Source organism: Carassius gibelio, chromosome B21 (genome assembly GCF_023724105.1).
Source record: "Carassius gibelio isolate Cgi1373 ecotype wild population from Czech Republic chromosome B21, carGib1.2-hapl.c, whole genome shotgun sequence".
NCBI classification, from domain to species: domain Eukaryota; kingdom Metazoa; phylum Chordata; class Actinopteri; order Cypriniformes; family Cyprinidae; genus Carassius; species Carassius gibelio.
The window spans coordinates 29,209,830-29,227,066 of NC_068416.1; the positions used below are offsets into that span (position 1 = coordinate 29,209,830).

Sequence of the window (17,237 nt, forward strand, 5' to 3'; positions counted from 1 at the left end):
GCTGTGTTTTGTCTCCAGTCTTGACCGTCACGTCCAGTCACACCACGGACATCAGAAGCCCTTCCGCTGTAAGCTCTGTCCCTTTAAATCCTCCTACCTGAGCCGCCTCAAGAGACACCTGCAGAAATCACACGCAGGTGAGACGCTACACACACACACACACACACACACACACACACACACATACACACACATACAGGCACACACACTCAAAAGAAATGTCCAAAGTGTTCGAATGTGAGCACAGAGCTGCAGGCGTGTGTTAATGTGGTGTGTGTCTGTGCGTGCGTGTGTGTGTGTGTGTGTGTGTTGCAGGTGAACACACGTATAAGTGCACCTCGTGTCTGTTCTCCACTGTGAGCGTCGTCCAGCTGAAGGAGCACTCGCTGCAGGAGCACGGAGAGACGCTCACGCTGCCCAAACTCACAACACCACCCAACACTGAACACCAGCAGGACACAGACCTCGACCCACAATGCACTGGTGCTGAACATGACATGCATGTGACCCACTCTTTAGTGTTTGACTTGCATTGAACCTTTTAGTTATAAACAGCCAACAATTATACATGCATTTAGAATAAAACTCTAAATATTGGCATGAGGGTGAAAAATATTGTTTATTTAAACTATCATTCAGAAGTCTTTTTAATAATTAGTTTTTATTGAACAAGGACACATTATATTGATCAATGGTGAAAGTATGAAAGACATTTATAATGTTACAGTAGACTTATATCTCAAATAAATGCTGTTCTTTTGAACTTTCTATTCATCTGTGAATCCTGAAAAATAAAATGTATGACAGGTTTCACAGAAGAATTGAGCAGCACAACTGTGTTCAACACTGATAATAATCTTCATGTTCCTTGAGCAGTAAATCATCATATTATCATGATTTCTGAAGATCATGTGACACTGGAGACTGGAGGAATGATGTTCTATTATTATGCGTGGCCACATCACACTCTCAACATGTAATCATCGAGCTAAACGAGGGCTGTGAGAGATGATTCAGGCATGGTTAGACTCATGCGAGGCAGATGTGAGGCAGTAATGATGCTGATGTCTCTGTGTCCGTGTCGTCTCAGAGTCTGTGGAGGATCTGGAGCCCGCAGATGTGTCGTCCAGTCCTCGTCCGCTCGAGAGCCCTGTTCCTCCGGCCCGGCCCGACTCTATCCTCACCTGTGAGTTCTGCGAGTTCAGCTCCGGCTACATGCAGAGTCTGCGCAGACATTACCGAGACCGGCACGGAGGAAAGAAGCTCTTCAAGTGCAAGGACTGCTCCTTCTTCACCTGCTACAAGTGAGATCTAATGTCAGTTAGTTCATGCTTTCCCTGGGGATTGAACCCGTGACCCTTTCGACGCGAGCGCTCATGTGCTGTTGTTTCAGCTACAGCTACATGATTTCTGTCATAAAGAGAAATGTATAATTGTGACTCATTCAGTGTATTGTTGTGTATTTCTCCAAATACACGTCTGTGCTCCTGATGCCTGCTTCTGTGCTGCAGGGACAGGTGTAGCTCTAGATTGGGCAGTGTCTGGACACACCAGATGTAGTGATCATGTGAGTGACTGTGTTGTGTTCAGGTCCTCGTTCACGCTGCATGTGGAGGCCGGTCACACCAGCGGCTCGGAGGAGACGCCCAGAGACCTGCGCTGTCCTTTCTGTCTGTACCACACCAGACACAAGAGCAGCATGATCGACCACATCGTCCTGCACAGAGGTCAGCTACTGACCAAATTAGGATTTCTCCAACTTATCTTCCTTGTTTCAAAATCCAACTTCCTCAATCCAATGGTTGCATTTTTTGTTGTTGTATTTTTCCACATGCTATTGTTGGAAATGAACTATCCATCTGTGTATTTCAGTGCAGAAGTAGGCTGTTTCATATGAACGTGGGAGACTTTTGAATTATTAGACACATGATTATTTATGCATGAGTGTGTGAAGATGATGTGGGTCAGTTTAAGAGCACTTCAGTGTGTGATTGTGTGGTCTGATGTTTCTCAGAGGAGCGTGTGGTCCCGCTGGAGGTGTCTCGCTCGAAGCTGTCCCGTCATCTGGAGGGTCTGGTGTATCGCTGTCATAAATGCACCTTCACCTGCTCCAGCGAGCAGAACCTCGAGCAGCACATCCAGAAACACCAGGAGCTGAAGCCCTACCAGTGTCAGCTCTGCTACTACGACAGCAGACTCCTGAACGAGCTGGAGATGCACCTGCAGCAGGAGCACAAGGTCTGTCCTCAGCCCTGGATCATCATGATTTCAGCTAATGAGCTGTTACTCAGTCTAACCCGTCGTCTGCAGGTGATCCGAAACTTAGAGCTGGTGGGACGGGTGAACCTGGACCAGCTGGAGCTGATGAAGGACACGAGCAGCAGCGAGGAGGAGAGAGAGGAAGAGCAGACTCCAGAGGAGGGGGAGGAGCTGAGGGAGGAGGGGGAGGAGCTGGAGGAGGGGGAGGGGCTGAGGGAGGAGGAAGAGGAGCTGATGGAGGAGGAGGAGGAGCGTCCAGAGAGCAGTCAGACCGAGGTGACAGGTAACGCTCTTCATGTTCATCAGAGACAGTGCTTCTGTACAGATGAACAACTGACACAAAACTCAAGACTGTAAATCTACTAAATACTCTTAATATAGCAGTAACACTTCACCTCCTGTCACTAAAATGAAAGTATGCTAAAATACCTTTTTTTGTTGTTGTATTATGATATATAGGTCAGTACAACACAAGTAAATAGAGAAAGACATCACCATATGCTGACCAGCTGATTAATCATAGTACATTAAGAGAAAAAAAAGTACAGGTTTCCTACTTTAAACATACAAATCCAGTATATTTCCAGAAAATGAATCTGAAAATTGAATAAAACCAGGTTCAGAATTCTTGTTTGCTTGTTGACAGAGTTTTTGGATTTCTGTTTTGTCACTCCATAAATCAGAAAAATACTGTCAGCAGACCATCATGTTTTTAGGAATAAAGTGTTCTGTAAATAAAAGTGAATGATATATGAACAGACCTTCAGAATATAGAGAGGAATTAAACTGCCAAGTGTAACTGGTAGATAAGGATTGGATTGAAATCTACAGACACAAATAGATAAAGTGTAATAAAATAAACCCTTAAATGTATATTCTAGATGTCTACTGTAACGAGGAGTCAGGGACATTCGGATCAATGTGCAATGTTTATTAAGAACTTGTAGTGATAACAGGCAGGGTTCAGACAACAGCGTCAGCGATATCAGAGACAAAGACAGGGTCGATTACCAGGCTTGAATCGGGGCAGGCGGCAGACAAGTAGGCAGGCAGGGATAAACGCTCAAAAATGTCCGACAGGCAAATCAAGACTTCGCACTGTGTGTGTGTTTGGCTGCAGCTTAAATAGGGCGTGGAATGAGGAACACCTGGTGTTGATTAGTCCGAGGTACGGGGCCGCTGGGTAATGTAGTTCATGAGAATGTCAGTATTCCGGAGAAGGTGCCCACCGGTGGCTGTAACATCTACTTTACTCTAGTCTGAAACAAGACGATATAGAAAATCTCAAAACTAACCAGTTCATGAGAAAGCCATCATTTTGCCTGTATATCCAAATTTGCATTATCTTATTAATATGCACAAATATTAGCATATTACAACAAAAGTGATGTAGACTGAACAGAAAATGTATTTTTAGAGGGTTTTAAATTCACCATCTTTTTTAATTGATCTCAGTTATACTGATATCACACTGTGGATAAAGACATCTGTAGCTGTTGACAGATCAGTTGAGGACATTTCCTCGCAGGAAGTCAGAGCATGTGTTTCGTTGTGTTTTCTGCTGATTTAGGCGAGTCTCCCGGCAGTGGCGGCGGTAAACGCTATCCGTGTGAGTTCTGCGGCCGCAGCTTCTCGCTCCGCTCCGAATGGGAGCGACACGTGCTTCGACACGGCATGTGAGTCTCCACATCCACAGTTTTAAATACAACGATGGCTGTATCTTTTGTCTTTTATCTCAGGATTCCCATCAATGTTGTATTTTTATACATAACAGTAACCCTAGAGCAGTGGTTCCCAAACTGGGGTGCGTGCACCCCTAGTGGTGCGCAGACTGACCACCAGGGGTGCGCAAGAGAATGTTTGTAATGGCGGGGAAAAAGATCGCTCTTTATTATTTTTATGTATTTAACTGAGGTAAACTTTACATGCAAAGGTTTTATTAGGAAATAAAATTTCACATTTCACATTACACACTACATTACTGTATAAATTACAATTGATTTCATTTCATTTTACAAGCACGTTTGTGTCACAATAGCCCCGCCCTGTTCTTTTCGTTCATATTAGGCGCTAACTGATAATTCGTTCATTTTTTTCACTTACTACATTCAACAGAATGGACACCTTTGTTGCGACTTTGAATGGCGCTCAGCTTCATGTTTTAATGCGGCCTGTTTTTGAACAGTTACTTTTAAAATAGCCTGTCTTAAGCTGCAGCAATATGTTTCATTAATGTTTGTGTCGTGTTTTTGCACTTTCATCTGAGTGAACGCTTCCGGTATTTTAGTCCGCGCTTCTACAGCAAATGCATCCTGCGCACTCATATGCACCGAATATTGCCAAAGATGATGTATTAATAAACTAAAATTAACCCTGACTCGTTTCAGGGTTGCTAATGAGTTTTGAAGTCAGCAAAAAGCAGCGTCACACATAGGCTAATCATGAGCGATCATGTTTACATTAACAGTCATCGCTGTCCCTTCAGAAAACTTGTGCACATCTCTAGTCCTCCTATGTATTATAGCTGTTGCTGTAATGTTCAAATATAACAATTAATTTCAAATAAACCAATACATTAATTAAATAATTATTATTATTTGGATTTAAGAAAAGTCTGGGGCTGTCCTAAATTTAAGAAGATTATCTTCAACAATCTTAAGAAAAGATAAGAATATTCTTAAGATGAATTTGGGATTTTGGGAATACAAAATATCCTTAAGTTTTTTCTAAAATTAAAAAATAAGAAGAAAATGGAAGTTGAGAAGAAATTTCTTCTTAAGAATGTTTCGTGAATCCAGGTTAAAAACGGGCACTTTAAAGAAATTAAATATTTATATGTATATATCATATATATTTAATGTATATGATCTGTGTGCAAACATGCAGGCCCATCCATCTCACAAAAAAAGGAAGTGATATTTTATTATTATTATGTTTTCTAATTTACTGTGAATATTTGTATTTGGTTATTGCAATTAAAAATGTGAAATCTAACCAGAGTAAGGTGTTGGGGGGTGCTTGACAGGTGCCAAACACTAGAAAGGGGTGCATGCTGAAAAAAGTTTGGGAACCACTGCCCTAGAGTGTAATCAAACAATTGTTATTAAACGGATAGTTCCATTCCTTGATTCTGATTGGTTGAACCGCGTTTGAACCTTTGTTTACTTCTGTGTGTTGCTCGGCAACCACTTTGTAGCAACCACAACAGTTTCTGAGGAGCTACATTGTTTGGTGGAAGAATACTGTTGTTATTAATATCATTACACTTTATTTGCTCTGATTTATTTTGTGAAACTTTACGATGTAAATGGAATAACCGTTTTATAAAAGCAATAAGCCCCAAGAAGCCATGGTTTACAGTGGATTTATAATGGCACTCTGCCTCACGTCATAATAGCTGTTATAAATTCACTGTAAACCATGGCTTCTTGGGGCTTATTGCTTTAAAAAACCTGCTGGGCTAAGATATATTATAATTTTTATGACTTTAGAAATATGTTAATTTAGTACACACATCACAATTGTGACCGACCATAAAACTAAATTTTTCACAAACTTTTCCAAAAGAAGTGCAAAAAATTATTATTGATTATTTCAAAGCATTACTAGAGACACATCACTTGGATATTTTCATGTCCGGGCAAAATTTGGGATTAAACGTGTTAACCCTTACAATAGTAACGAATGAGTTAATTCTGTTTGTGTTTCAGGACTGTTAACGGCAGCAAGAAAGACAGAAGTCCTGTGTCCTCGTCAGCGCTGCCTCTGATTGGTCCAGTAGCTGTGATTGACAGAGGGCTGGACCTATCCAGTAACACTGTGGATCAGTCTGACCAATCCAAGTGTCCGATTCAGAACGAGGAAGAAGAAAAGACCAAAAATGACCCTTAGGAGCGAAACAAAAGCTGTAGAGAATGTCATGCGTTCCGTTGTTTCATCTGTTCATCGTTGGTTTTGTTGCAGAACAACATTGGATGCTTCTTGAGTATTTGGTTTAAAAAGCTAGATTTGTGGAATGTGATGATCCCGGTTTGGAGTATCACTAGATGTTGGTGTTTCACGTTCGTCCAGTTGCTGAATCTTACACTGAATTTTACAAAGTGTGACTTGGTCCCTCAGGACAGATGTTGATATATTGGTAACCAATAGTGAATGAAACCGTGAGTCGATATTCCGGTCGAATCGCGAGTCCCTCCGTTCAGAGATTAAAATTTCCTCGATGCACCTTTCATTACATTCATTTATAAAAAATAAGCATACATGAGAATCGAATGTCTTCCGTCGTACACGCTGATAGTCTTGAAGACGGCGTGTAGCGATTCACGTCCGTTTCAAACGAGAGACGATCCATCCGGAAGCTTCTCGGCCGGCAGGAGGGACACGGAGTCGCTCGGAACGTCGCCTGACGGTTTCTGTTTTTTACATTTTAGCCTTGTGTTAATCTTCCTGTAGCTGAATTCCTTGAGGAATAGTTGTCATCTTATTTATCTAGATCGTTTGATTCTTTTAGACATGATTTTAGAATATCAACACTTGCCCCAAAAACTCGTAGCAAATTGCTACTTTGGACGATTTCGGCCACTTTCCGGCTCGTCTTGCACTCCCGCTTCACTTTAATCACGATTAACGTTTGGGCATCGATGGATCACAATCACGTGTTTCTGCTGCTCTCTGCTGATTGGACGATTCTATCCATCGGTTTAAAGGAAAATTACTAGTTCAAAACACACTCACAATAATATTTACACCTGAATGTAAGATTAATGTTTCTGAATTGCAGTTTTAACATAAACTAATAAACCTATTGTGATGCATGCTTGTCTATCATACAGACATCAAACAGGTCCGATTTATCCGTGTTCATTTAGTATCATTATGATGTAGATTTTATATTAAAATATTTGTATATTTTTTCTGTTTGTTTATTTTTATTAATTATTGCTTTTTCTGGTGCATCTTCATTTAAAAAAAAAAAAACATTTTTATTGATGGTGAATATATATAAATGGGCTACTGAGTGTCTAAAACACATTTATTATTCATTATTATTATTAATATGTTATTTTATTACTAAAATTACAGAAATCTGACCAGTTTTTAGTCATGCATGGCTGACAAATATGCATCACATTAATTGTATTAGTTTGTTAACTGTGTAGATCTTATATGCAATTCAAATACATAAATATGACATTTAGGACTACACATTTTATTTTGACAAGCAGCTCTGAGATTTCCCCAGACATGCTAAAATACATCTGTGTTTCGCACTGGAACAAAGACACGTGATTCGCTCTAAACATGATTCACTGAAGCTGAAGGACGAGTGGAGACAGCTGTGATTCTGGGATGTTGAGCAGAACGAGTGTTTTCTGTGTTTTCACATGGAGCTGAGATCGTGTGATTGCTCCAAACCCCAAAGCCTTACAGATCCACCGATCTCCATCATCCCAGTCATCACACCAAAACTGAAAGCAAAGTGTCGCTTCCCAAAGTCTTTCCCGAGCAATGGCCCAGATGCATTCTGGGAAACCTGCATGATGTTTTGCAGCCGTGTATAGACTCGAAGCTCCTCATCAGTAAGTGTTTACAACTGTGGATTCTGTTTCAGAAAGGGGTCTGTTCCTTTAAGTGTTGTTCTGATATTTAATATTAACAAAAAAAAAGAAAGAAGGAAGAAAAAATACAAATCAATAGAAGACGTTTCTTTTGTTTTTTAGCTCTCCACTGTTCAAAGCTGTTGTAAATTGTCTGGTTAAGAATAAAAAAACAGAATAAAAAGCTCTTTTGTACCCTCCATGTCCTTCATAAGGAGTAGAGAAGCATCAGATATAAGCTTTTAAGATCACACTGGATCTGTACATAGATGTGCTTCAGTTTCTATCGTTGCCCTTTAATTCTCGACTAGATCTCCTGCGTTCTGCCTTTCTTCTGATGATTTCTGACGCTTGTTTACAGCTTTATTCCTTTGATTTCTCTATCTTCTGTAAATATTGTAATTCATCGTCTTTTTTTAACTTGGTAATAAAGTTATCAGATAACCTGAGCACGCTCACTTCTGTTGTTTTCTGCTCAGGGCATGAATTCACCTCGTCTGTGATGAGCTTTTACATTTCTGAATTAAAATCAGCACTTTGTGGTCAGAAATATCAAGAAGGTGACACTGTCCTGAAATGCACATGTGTTCAAGTATACACACACACACACACACACACACACACACACACAGCAGTTTGAGCTGTGATAGAGAGGTCACGTCTGAAACCCAACAGAAGAGTTGATGTGTTTCAGAGCTTGATTTCACTTCTATAACCTCATCTGTGAAGAGCATGTGTGAGACATGAGGGATCAGATCTTCACACCAGTGTTTGTGCAGGAGGAGACGCTCGAGACCCCAGGAGAGATGGGCTTTAAACAGCGGATGGAGGTTTAACATCAACACAGCACAACAGGAGCTGACATCTCACAATATAAAACAATACAACACATAGTTCATACACAGTGCATGAGAGGAACAGACCTGTGGAAACTGCTGTAGGACATTTGATAAGAACATACAACAGTCTTTCTACTTCAAGATTTCACATTTAGTTCAGTGTGTTAACATTTTGTTAAAAATGTAAGTATTGAATGTATGTCAGTGTGTAGCACACGAGACGTGTCCAAATATGAAAAATCATTATGCATGTTATATAGTTGCATGCATATATTGATTTATATGAAATTTTTTTATTTTAATGTTTATTGAAATGTATTGATTCACACCAGATGCCTATTAAATACATAAATGAGGGAAAAATATTACAAGATCAGCTAAAAAAATGATCTTTTAAGTATCTTTTATGATATGAAATAGAAAAACATTTATTTGTGTTTGTGTTTTATGTTTCCATATTAGATTTAATGTTTTATTTAAAACACATGATTGATCGATAACTGTTTTATTTCCTATCTGGTTTTTATGTATATGCTTTATTTTTTAAGATTAACAGTTTTTTCCAAGGCATTGTTAGATGCAAGTGTTTTCTGTCATAACTGTTTGATTTCAAAATCAGTAGCTATTAAACTGTTTCTTGTTATGGTTTTAAACCTGTTTTTGATAGTAATCAGTGTTGAGTAATTCTAAAAGCTTAACCCTGCCTGCTTAACATGTCTGAGAATTATTAAGTTGAAAACATTATAAATTTAGAAAAGAAATCAAATGCAATCATTTACATCATTTTAATAGAGTATGCTAATTAAAATAATTACACTACTTATAACATTTTAAATAGGGTAACTTGTAACCTATTACATTTCCAAAGTAGCCTTCCCAACACTGTACCACTGTACATCCGCTTCTACCACTTCCTGCTTTCTTCTGTAGGCAGACTGTGCTTTCACGGAAAAGCAAGAAAAACACAATATCCCATCAGCGCTTTCGCTCACGCTTGCAGTGACGCATACGCGTCGGTGCGTGGGGCACGCGCATTGCTGCGTATGGGGGACGTTGCGTCGAGTGTTTACGCGCGTAATGGCGGCGGACAGGCTGTGATGAGCCTCGGCGGAGAAACACAGCCAGCGATCAGCCCTCGGTCAGTTTCCACAGCGGCGACACGGAAGAACACGAACATGCAGATCACGCTGAAAACCCTCCAGCAGCAGACGTTTAAAATCGACATCGACGCGGAGGAGACGGTGAGAGACGGGCGCGTGAGGCAGCGAGATGCTAACGGCTTTCTGTCATCGATGTCAATAAAACACAGTAAAACTCCCGTCAAATCACGTAAATACATTGCGATTACTCTGTAGCTTTAAATGAACTTTAAACACTAGTTGTTGTTTGCGCTTCTCGCTGTTTACGGAATTCTGGGAACATTTTAGCATTAGCTCGTTAGCTTCTCATAAAATGAGTTTTTATTTTCACCAAGACGGGATAAAAGTTGTCTACGTTAGACATAAGAGTAGTACAGACACTCCAAAATCACTATAATCATCATTTAATCAGCGTTATGCCTTATTGGTCGTGTCAGACGGACAGACAGTTAAAGAGTAATTATTGTGTTTTAGCAAGTCATGCTGTAGTGTTATAAAGGTTATTACTCGTGTGTGTTTGAGAGATAGAGCTGTATATGAACCAACACACACACACGGTGTGTATCTGCTCTATGGACATGATTCATGTGATTTCTGATATGACAGCTGTGTGATTGAACACGAGGATGTTTCTGATCACGTGTCACACACAGTTCATGTGTTCCTCCTCTTCTCTGAGAGCCTTCTGGATGAACACTGTGTGTTAGATGTGCAGTCAGGAACAGTTCTTCATATCACAGTGTTGTTGAATCTGGCTTGTGTTAGTCATTCACTGTGAACTGATGACACTCTTGTTAGTCTGTTTGGGGATGTTTGGGTGTTAAAGGGGTTGTTCACCCATAAATTAAATGACACATTTTCCTAAGTTTCAGGTTCCTATTGACTTTCATACATTAGTAGCAATCTACTAAAGTCAATGTTGACCTTTTGGTTTACCAACATTTGTCATACCCTACCAGTCTAGTTATTGAAGTGTTAGATTTTATTGTTTTTAAAGAAGTCTCTTCTGCTCACCAAGACTGCATTTATTTGATCCAAAGTACTGCAAAGACAGTAATTTTGTGAAATATTATTCTGATGTAAATCATCTGTTTTCTGTGTGAATCTGTGTTAAAGTGTAATGTATTTCTGTGATGCTCCGCTGTATTTTCAGCATCATTCCTCCAGTCTTCAGTGTCACATGATCTTCAGAAATCAGAATAATATGATGATTTACTGCTCAAGAAACATGAAGATTATTATCAATGTTGAACACAGCATTTTTTCAGGATTCTTTGATGAATAGAAAGATCCAAAGATCAGCATTCATCTGAAATAAAAAGCTATTATAACATTATACACTTCCATTCAAAAGCTTGGAGTCAAGTATAATGTTTTATAGAAATTAATACTTTCATTTAGCAAGGATGCAATAAATTGATCAAAAGATGATAACGACATTTATAATATTTAGAAAATATTTATATTTCAGATAAATCAAAGAAACTTGAAAAAATTATACTCTGCTGTTTTCAACACTAATAATAATAATAATAATAAATGTTTATTTAGCAGCAATTCAGAATATCATAATGATTTCTGAAGGGAGTAATGACGCTTAAATTCAGGAATAAATAAAATTTGAAAACACAATCAAATGGAAAACAGTTATTTTAATAAAAATATTTTAAAGTTTGACTGTTTTTGCTGTATTTTGGATCAAATAAATGCAGGCATGATGAGCAGAAGAGACGTCATTACAAAACATAAAAAATCTTACTGTTCATAAACTCTTGACGGGAAATTGATATTTTAATTTGTGTTTAACAGAAGAAAGAAATCATTCAGGTTTGGAGCGACGTCAGAGTGAATAAATGACAGAATTGTGTTTGTGTGAACATCTCTTTAAACTTTGAGCGTTTACAGAAGAGGTTTGTATCTGGGACAAACGACACGTGTGTGTGTGTGTGTGTGTGCTGTTAAATAAGACGTGCTCCTCGAGGGATGAGGTCAAGGGTCACAGGTCAGCCGGACACTTGTGGGTTTAGTGCACACTTCCTGTTTATCAGAGCTCTCGGAGCGGTTCTTCTCAGAAATACTCTTACTCAGGAAAACAGCTTTATATTTCTGACTCCAGTCCTTTAGACCAACAGATCCGCTCCAAACCTCCTCCATGTCTGCTCTGAGATCAACACACAACAGTACATTTCTCTCTTATGACAGAAATCATCAGGATATTAAGATAAGATCATGTTCATGAAGATATTTAGTAAATCTTCTACCATAAATAAATCAAAACTTAATGTTTGATTAGTAATATGCATTGCTAAGAACTTCATCTGAACAACTTTCAAGATGGTTTTCTCAATATTGAGATTGTTTGGCTCCCTCAGATGTTCAGATATGGTCCTGGTCTTCCAGGGTTCCAGCGGTGTGTGTCTCTCGGATCAGACGCTGACCTGTTTTCTCTCTCTCTGTCTCTCTGTCTGTCACAGGTGAAGGCCCTGAAGGAGAGGATCGAGCTGGAGAAGGGGAGAGATCAGTTCCCTGTGGCGGGGCAGAAGCTGATATATGCAGGTACGTCCGGTGTGTGTTTCTCCAGCGGTGTGTGACGCTCAGGATCTGTCCTCAGGTTCTTCTGTGTGGTTCTGTCCCTGCAGGAAAGATCCTGAGCGATGACACGGCTCTGAAGGAGTACAAGATCGAGGAGAAGAACTTTGTGGTGGTGATGGTAGCAAAGGTGAGGCTTTATCAGTGTTATCACCGTCTGCTGCAGAGAGACCAAACGCTGAAGTATTCAGGAGCAGGACTGAGACAGTCCTTAGTTACTTTCAGATCGAGAGGATCTAAATCAAACCTCATGTGTAATTGTGTGTCTATGAAATCTGTTATTCTCCCTTTTCTATTGTTTCTGGATTCTGTTTTAATGGTTTTATTCAATTTAGTGATCAGAAAGCTTGTGTAATTAATCATGGAACGTTTTTCATGCATTTTTACAGAAATGTAATAAAGGTTCAACAGAAATGACATTTTTAGAGCCCTGTGAAATTGGTTTTATGTTTCCATAAGTCTGTTTGTTTGATGATTTCTCAGTGTCTGCAGACTAAACTTCAGATGTGTGTTAGCTGACGAGTGTGTAGTGTAGTGTGTTCCTCACATGTGATGTGATGTTCCTCCTGCAGCCCAAAGCGTGTCCTGCTGCTCCAGCGGTCAGCACAGAGTCCTCCAGCACTGCACCAGCCCTGACCCCTCCATCAGAAACACAGTCTGAGAGCAGGACTGAAGAGGAGACGCCCCCCAGCGGCGCCGAGACCTCCTCTACACCCGCCAGGTGAACACACACACCGCCACACCACCGTCACAACCCCGGGACCAAGATCAACAGAACCAGACACTGAACGACAAACACGTTTTCTGATTTGATTTGATTTATCATGGCATACATGAAATATCTTAAATGTGCTTTTTACTGTTTTGTCAATTACAAAACTATATAAAAATATTGGTCTAGCAGACATTATACCAACAAAGCACAATTTCACTTAAAATTAATAAGTGAATAAAATATTTTTGAGACCCCTTCTTGAATCAGACTGTACAAATAAATGCAGTTTTCTTGAGCAGAAGAGACTTCTTTTAAACATGAGGAAATATTACTGATCCCAATTCAAACACAACTGACTATTTTCAAAAATTACATTTTATTTTCATTTTAATCATTAAAATGATTGTTAATTAGGGCTGTGTATTGCCAAGAATCTGGCGATACGATACAGGGGTTACGATACGATACTATAAGCCAGGCTTAAGGATATATTGGGATATTTCTTATTTTAGGAATAGTATATATCATAATGAAAGCTGTCTTTGAGAACACCACTGAGTGCAAACCTTAGCATTAATAATGTGTTTAACCAGAACACAGTGAGATCTGCATTTGTAATAATCAGTCCCTGTAACATTCAACATTATTGATCCACTTTCGTGCAGAATGAGTAAAGGGGGATATATTAAAGAGCTTGCAGGATCCTTTAATAAAATAAAGCAATATAAAAACAATAAAGCCCTAATCTGAATAATGAAGCCTTGTATCAGTGTCTTAATACACGCAGCGCTGCGGTGTTTACATCGGTTACCGAGGAAACGCTGTGTCCAGGACAGAATGTGTTTAAATGAAAGGATATATCAGACATCTCTCCGGTGTGGTCATCATTACTCGTTAGAAGCTCATAGTCTGTTTTCCTGCTGTTTGCAGCTCTGTGCTGAACGCAGACATCTTTGACGAGGCGACGTCAGCGCTGGGTAAAGATGATGTTCACTCATTCTCCATGTTCATGATTCAGCAGTGATGTCTGTGATGAAGTGTGTGTGTGTGTGTGTGTGCAGTGACCGGTCAGTCCTACGAGAACATGGTGACAGAGATCATGCTGATGGGATACGAGAGAGAGCGAGTGGTGGCCGCACTGAGAGCCAGTTTCAACAACCCTGACCGCGCCGTGGAGTACCTGCTCACGGTGAGAGACTGACCGATCGACTGACCGATGGTAACCCCACACCAGTTCTGTGAGGAGCTCCGGTGACAGGACACGTCAGGCTGATGGGAAGGATCACACCTTCAGCTGCTGATCGTCATGTGTCTGGTCAGTAAAGCTGCTTCTGTGACCAGCTGCACAGTATCAGGATCATTATCCCAGATGAATCGCCCTCCATACTGATCCTGATACTGTGTAGCTGGTCACTGATCTACAGCTCTGGTGATGGACATTACCCGCTGATCACAGACCCAGCTTTACTGACCAGACACATGACGATCACATGTGATATATTGACCATCTCTATTAAATATGATACAACTTAAACTAGACTTACATTGAAAATAGCTGATGATATGAACACTTCTGCAGAGATGTTTTGTGATGCATCTTCTGAGAGTTGTGTGTGTGTGTGTGTGTGTGTGTGTGTGTCTTTCTCTCTGTGTGTGTGCCTCTCTCTCTCTCTGTCTCTCTGTGTGTGTGTGTGTGTGTAGGGTATCCCGGCGGAGAGTGAGGGTGGTGTGGGCGGGGCTGACCCCGTGGCTCCTCCTCCTGTGGTGTCCACAGGCCTCTCTTCAGTGTCCAGCAGCGCTCCGTCACAGACCAGCACAGGATCAGCCGGTGAGACACAAGCCCCTCTCACACGGAACACTGCCGGGTCTCCTTCTGTGGGAAAGCAAACACGTCCCGGGTCAAGACCTAGTAACATTGCAGGGTTCGACCCGGGACGAGCGCTGTGTGAACAGAAGCCGGATCTAATTCCATGTCGAAGTGATGACGCGCGTTATCGCACAACTCTTTTTTTCAGCTGTTTTCAATGAAGATCAACGTTCGTGATGAAAACACATGTGCGAACTGTAATGAAGCAGAGATCAGTTAGTTCCGCGCTGACGCAGAGATCGTTCTCTTGCTTCAGTGAAAGCATAACGTGCCTAGCGTTGTCGACTCGTACATTACACGTCACGCGCTGATGTCACGTGTCGTTACGGGATCTTCACGTGTTGTGTGTGAAAGCACGCACATATACCGGGTCATCACTGGCAGTGTGAGTGCAGAATCACACACTTTACACACCGGGCACACACACTTTACACACCGGGCACACACTCCTTCTGTGACACCACACACACTTTACACACCGGGCACACACTCCTTCTGTGACACCACACACACACTTTACACACCGGGCACACACTCCTTCTGTGACACCACACACACACTTTACACACCGGGCACACACTCCTTCTGTGACACCACACACACACTCTCTCTCTCTGCAGATGATTTTTCCAAAGTCAGCTTTTTTCCATTTCATTTTTTCTGGTTTCCGCAATTTTTTTTTGTTTTCATTTTTTCGTGTGTGAGAGCAGCTAATCCTCTGGAGTTCCTGAGGAACCAGCCCCAGTTCCTGCAGATGAGACAGATCATCCAGCAGAACCCGTCTCTACTACCAGCTCTCCTACAGCAGATCGGCAGAGAGAACCCTCAGCTGCTGCAGGTACACACACACACACACACTCTCACACACTCACACACTCACACACACACACACACACACACACACACTCACACACACACACACACCAGCTCTCCTACAGCAGATCGGCAGAGAGAACCCTCAGCTGCTGCAGGTACACACACACACACACACACCATAGACACAGAAACACACACACACCCAAAATACTCAAACCACACATCATTAGAACAACAATTAAAAAGTTCAAACAAAGTTGTGTTTCTCAGCAAATCAGCAGTCATCAGGAGCAGTTCATCCAGATGCTTAATGAGCCTGTGCAGGAGGCGGGGCAAGGAGGTGGAGGGGGCGTGGCCGAGGCTGGAGGCGGAGCCATGAACTACATCCAGGTCACACCTCAGGAGAAAGAAGCTATCGAGAGGGTAAAACACACCTTCAGTTTAACAACAGTTATCACAGGTGCTGCTTTATTATTCAGCTCAGAGCTTCAGGTGTTTTAGACGTTCCCCAGTCCTGTCCGTCTGGGGTCATGTCCGAGTGTTTGAGGGACACACACTGTGCTTCAGTCAAGCTGTTGATGTGCTCTTACTCGACACAAACTCAGAGATTTCTAACTTTCTCTTGAGATACTTCTTAAAGCTGTAAAGTGATTCTTGTAAGATGAACTAATTACACTGATCTCCTTTAATGAGCGCGAGCTGCAGATGGAGGATGTGTCTGGCGAGTGTTTCTGTGTCATCTAACCTCTCTGTGTTTCCTCCTCAGCTAAAAGCCCTTGGATTCCCAGAAGGACTCGTTATACAGGCCTACTTTGCCTGTGAGAAGAATGAAAACTTGGCTGCAAACTTCCTCTTACAACAGAACTTTGATGATGATTAGAGGAATCCCCTCTTATGGGCTTTTGTTTTTCAGTGATCATTTTTGAGAAGAGAATCTACACACACACACACACACACACACACACACACACACAGGCTGTGGTATTCTGTCTGATTCTACACACTGGATGACATGAGCACGTCCGTCTGGAGATGAGCAGAAATCAGTAAAAGCCTCTGCTTCTTCTAACACTCGTCTGTGTGAGACCTGTCTGTTCCTCATTTGTTCCTCATATGACCAATAAAAGCAATGTTTCCTCCATCGTTAGGACACGTTAGCAGGTCCAAGGGGCTCGTGAAGTTAGGGAATCTGGACACATTTGATTTGATTCAAATTGGTTTTCAGAAATGTTCGGTCATTTAGAGTTTCTAGTTCTCATCTCTCATCATTCACTGTCTCCAATACATTTAACACACGTACTTTAAACGCCTCCTCGAAATCATACTTTCACATTTGTTTCTCAGACTTCTAAAGTCTTTTTCTTCAGGTGTGATGCCATATCGTTTCAGAAGGAAAGATTTGACATTATATTTGAC

At 41.1% G+C, this 17,237-nt stretch overlaps 2 protein-coding genes across 5 annotated transcripts in view; both read left to right on the forward strand.

The window, feature by feature from the left end:
* Positions 1-8,305, forward strand: part of LOC127986285 (zinc finger protein 462) — a 32,600-nt gene extending 24,295 nt beyond the window's left edge. For 3 of the 4 annotated variants that reach the window (XM_052588554.1, XM_052588556.1, XM_052588555.1), the window contains exons 6-14: positions 19-137; positions 316-483; positions 1,091-1,304; positions 1,591-1,727; positions 2,015-2,238; positions 2,311-2,456; positions 2,496-2,542; positions 3,830-3,935; positions 5,970-8,305. In XM_052588554.1, coding sequence (XP_052444514.1) covers positions 19-137; positions 316-483; positions 1,091-1,304; positions 1,591-1,727; positions 2,015-2,238; positions 2,311-2,456; positions 2,496-2,542; positions 3,830-3,935; positions 5,970-6,150 — 1,342 coding nt within the window. In that variant the 3' untranslated portion in view covers positions 6,151-8,305. The remainder of the gene's footprint in view (positions 1-18; positions 138-315; positions 484-1,090; positions 1,305-1,590; positions 1,728-2,014; positions 2,239-2,310; positions 2,457-2,495; positions 2,543-3,829; positions 3,936-5,969) is intronic. The other variant, XM_052588557.1, reaches the window with a different exon arrangement.
* Positions 8,306-9,734: 1,429 nt separating this feature from the next.
* On the forward strand, positions 9,735-16,962 carry LOC127986305 (UV excision repair protein RAD23 homolog B-like). Its single transcript, XM_052588587.1, has 10 exons — positions 9,735-9,936; positions 12,309-12,390; positions 12,474-12,553; positions 12,996-13,144; positions 14,069-14,115; positions 14,200-14,327; positions 14,840-14,966; positions 15,716-15,843; positions 16,092-16,244; positions 16,588-16,962. The coding sequence occupies exons 1-10, from the start codon at positions 9,739-9,741 to the stop codon at positions 16,699-16,701; spliced, it is 1,206 nt and encodes a 401-aa protein (XP_052444547.1). The 5' UTR covers positions 9,735-9,738; the 3' UTR covers positions 16,702-16,962.
* The last annotated feature ends 275 nt before the right edge of the window (positions 16,963-17,237 follow it).

Bases quoted from the DNA above. Each gene is read 5' to 3' on its own strand.
- LOC127986305 (XM_052588587.1), top strand. From the start codon at position 9,739: ATGGGGGACGTTGCGTCGAGTGTTTACGCGCGTAATGGCGGCGGACAG. The intron at 14,328-14,839 runs GTGAGAGACTGA...GTGTGTGTGTAG, and splicing joins CCGTGGAGTACCTGCTCACG to GGTATCCCGGCGGAGAGTGA. The intron at 16,245-16,587 runs GTAAAACACACC...TTTCCTCCTCAG, and splicing joins AGAAAGAAGCTATCGAGAGG to CTAAAAGCCCTTGGATTCCC.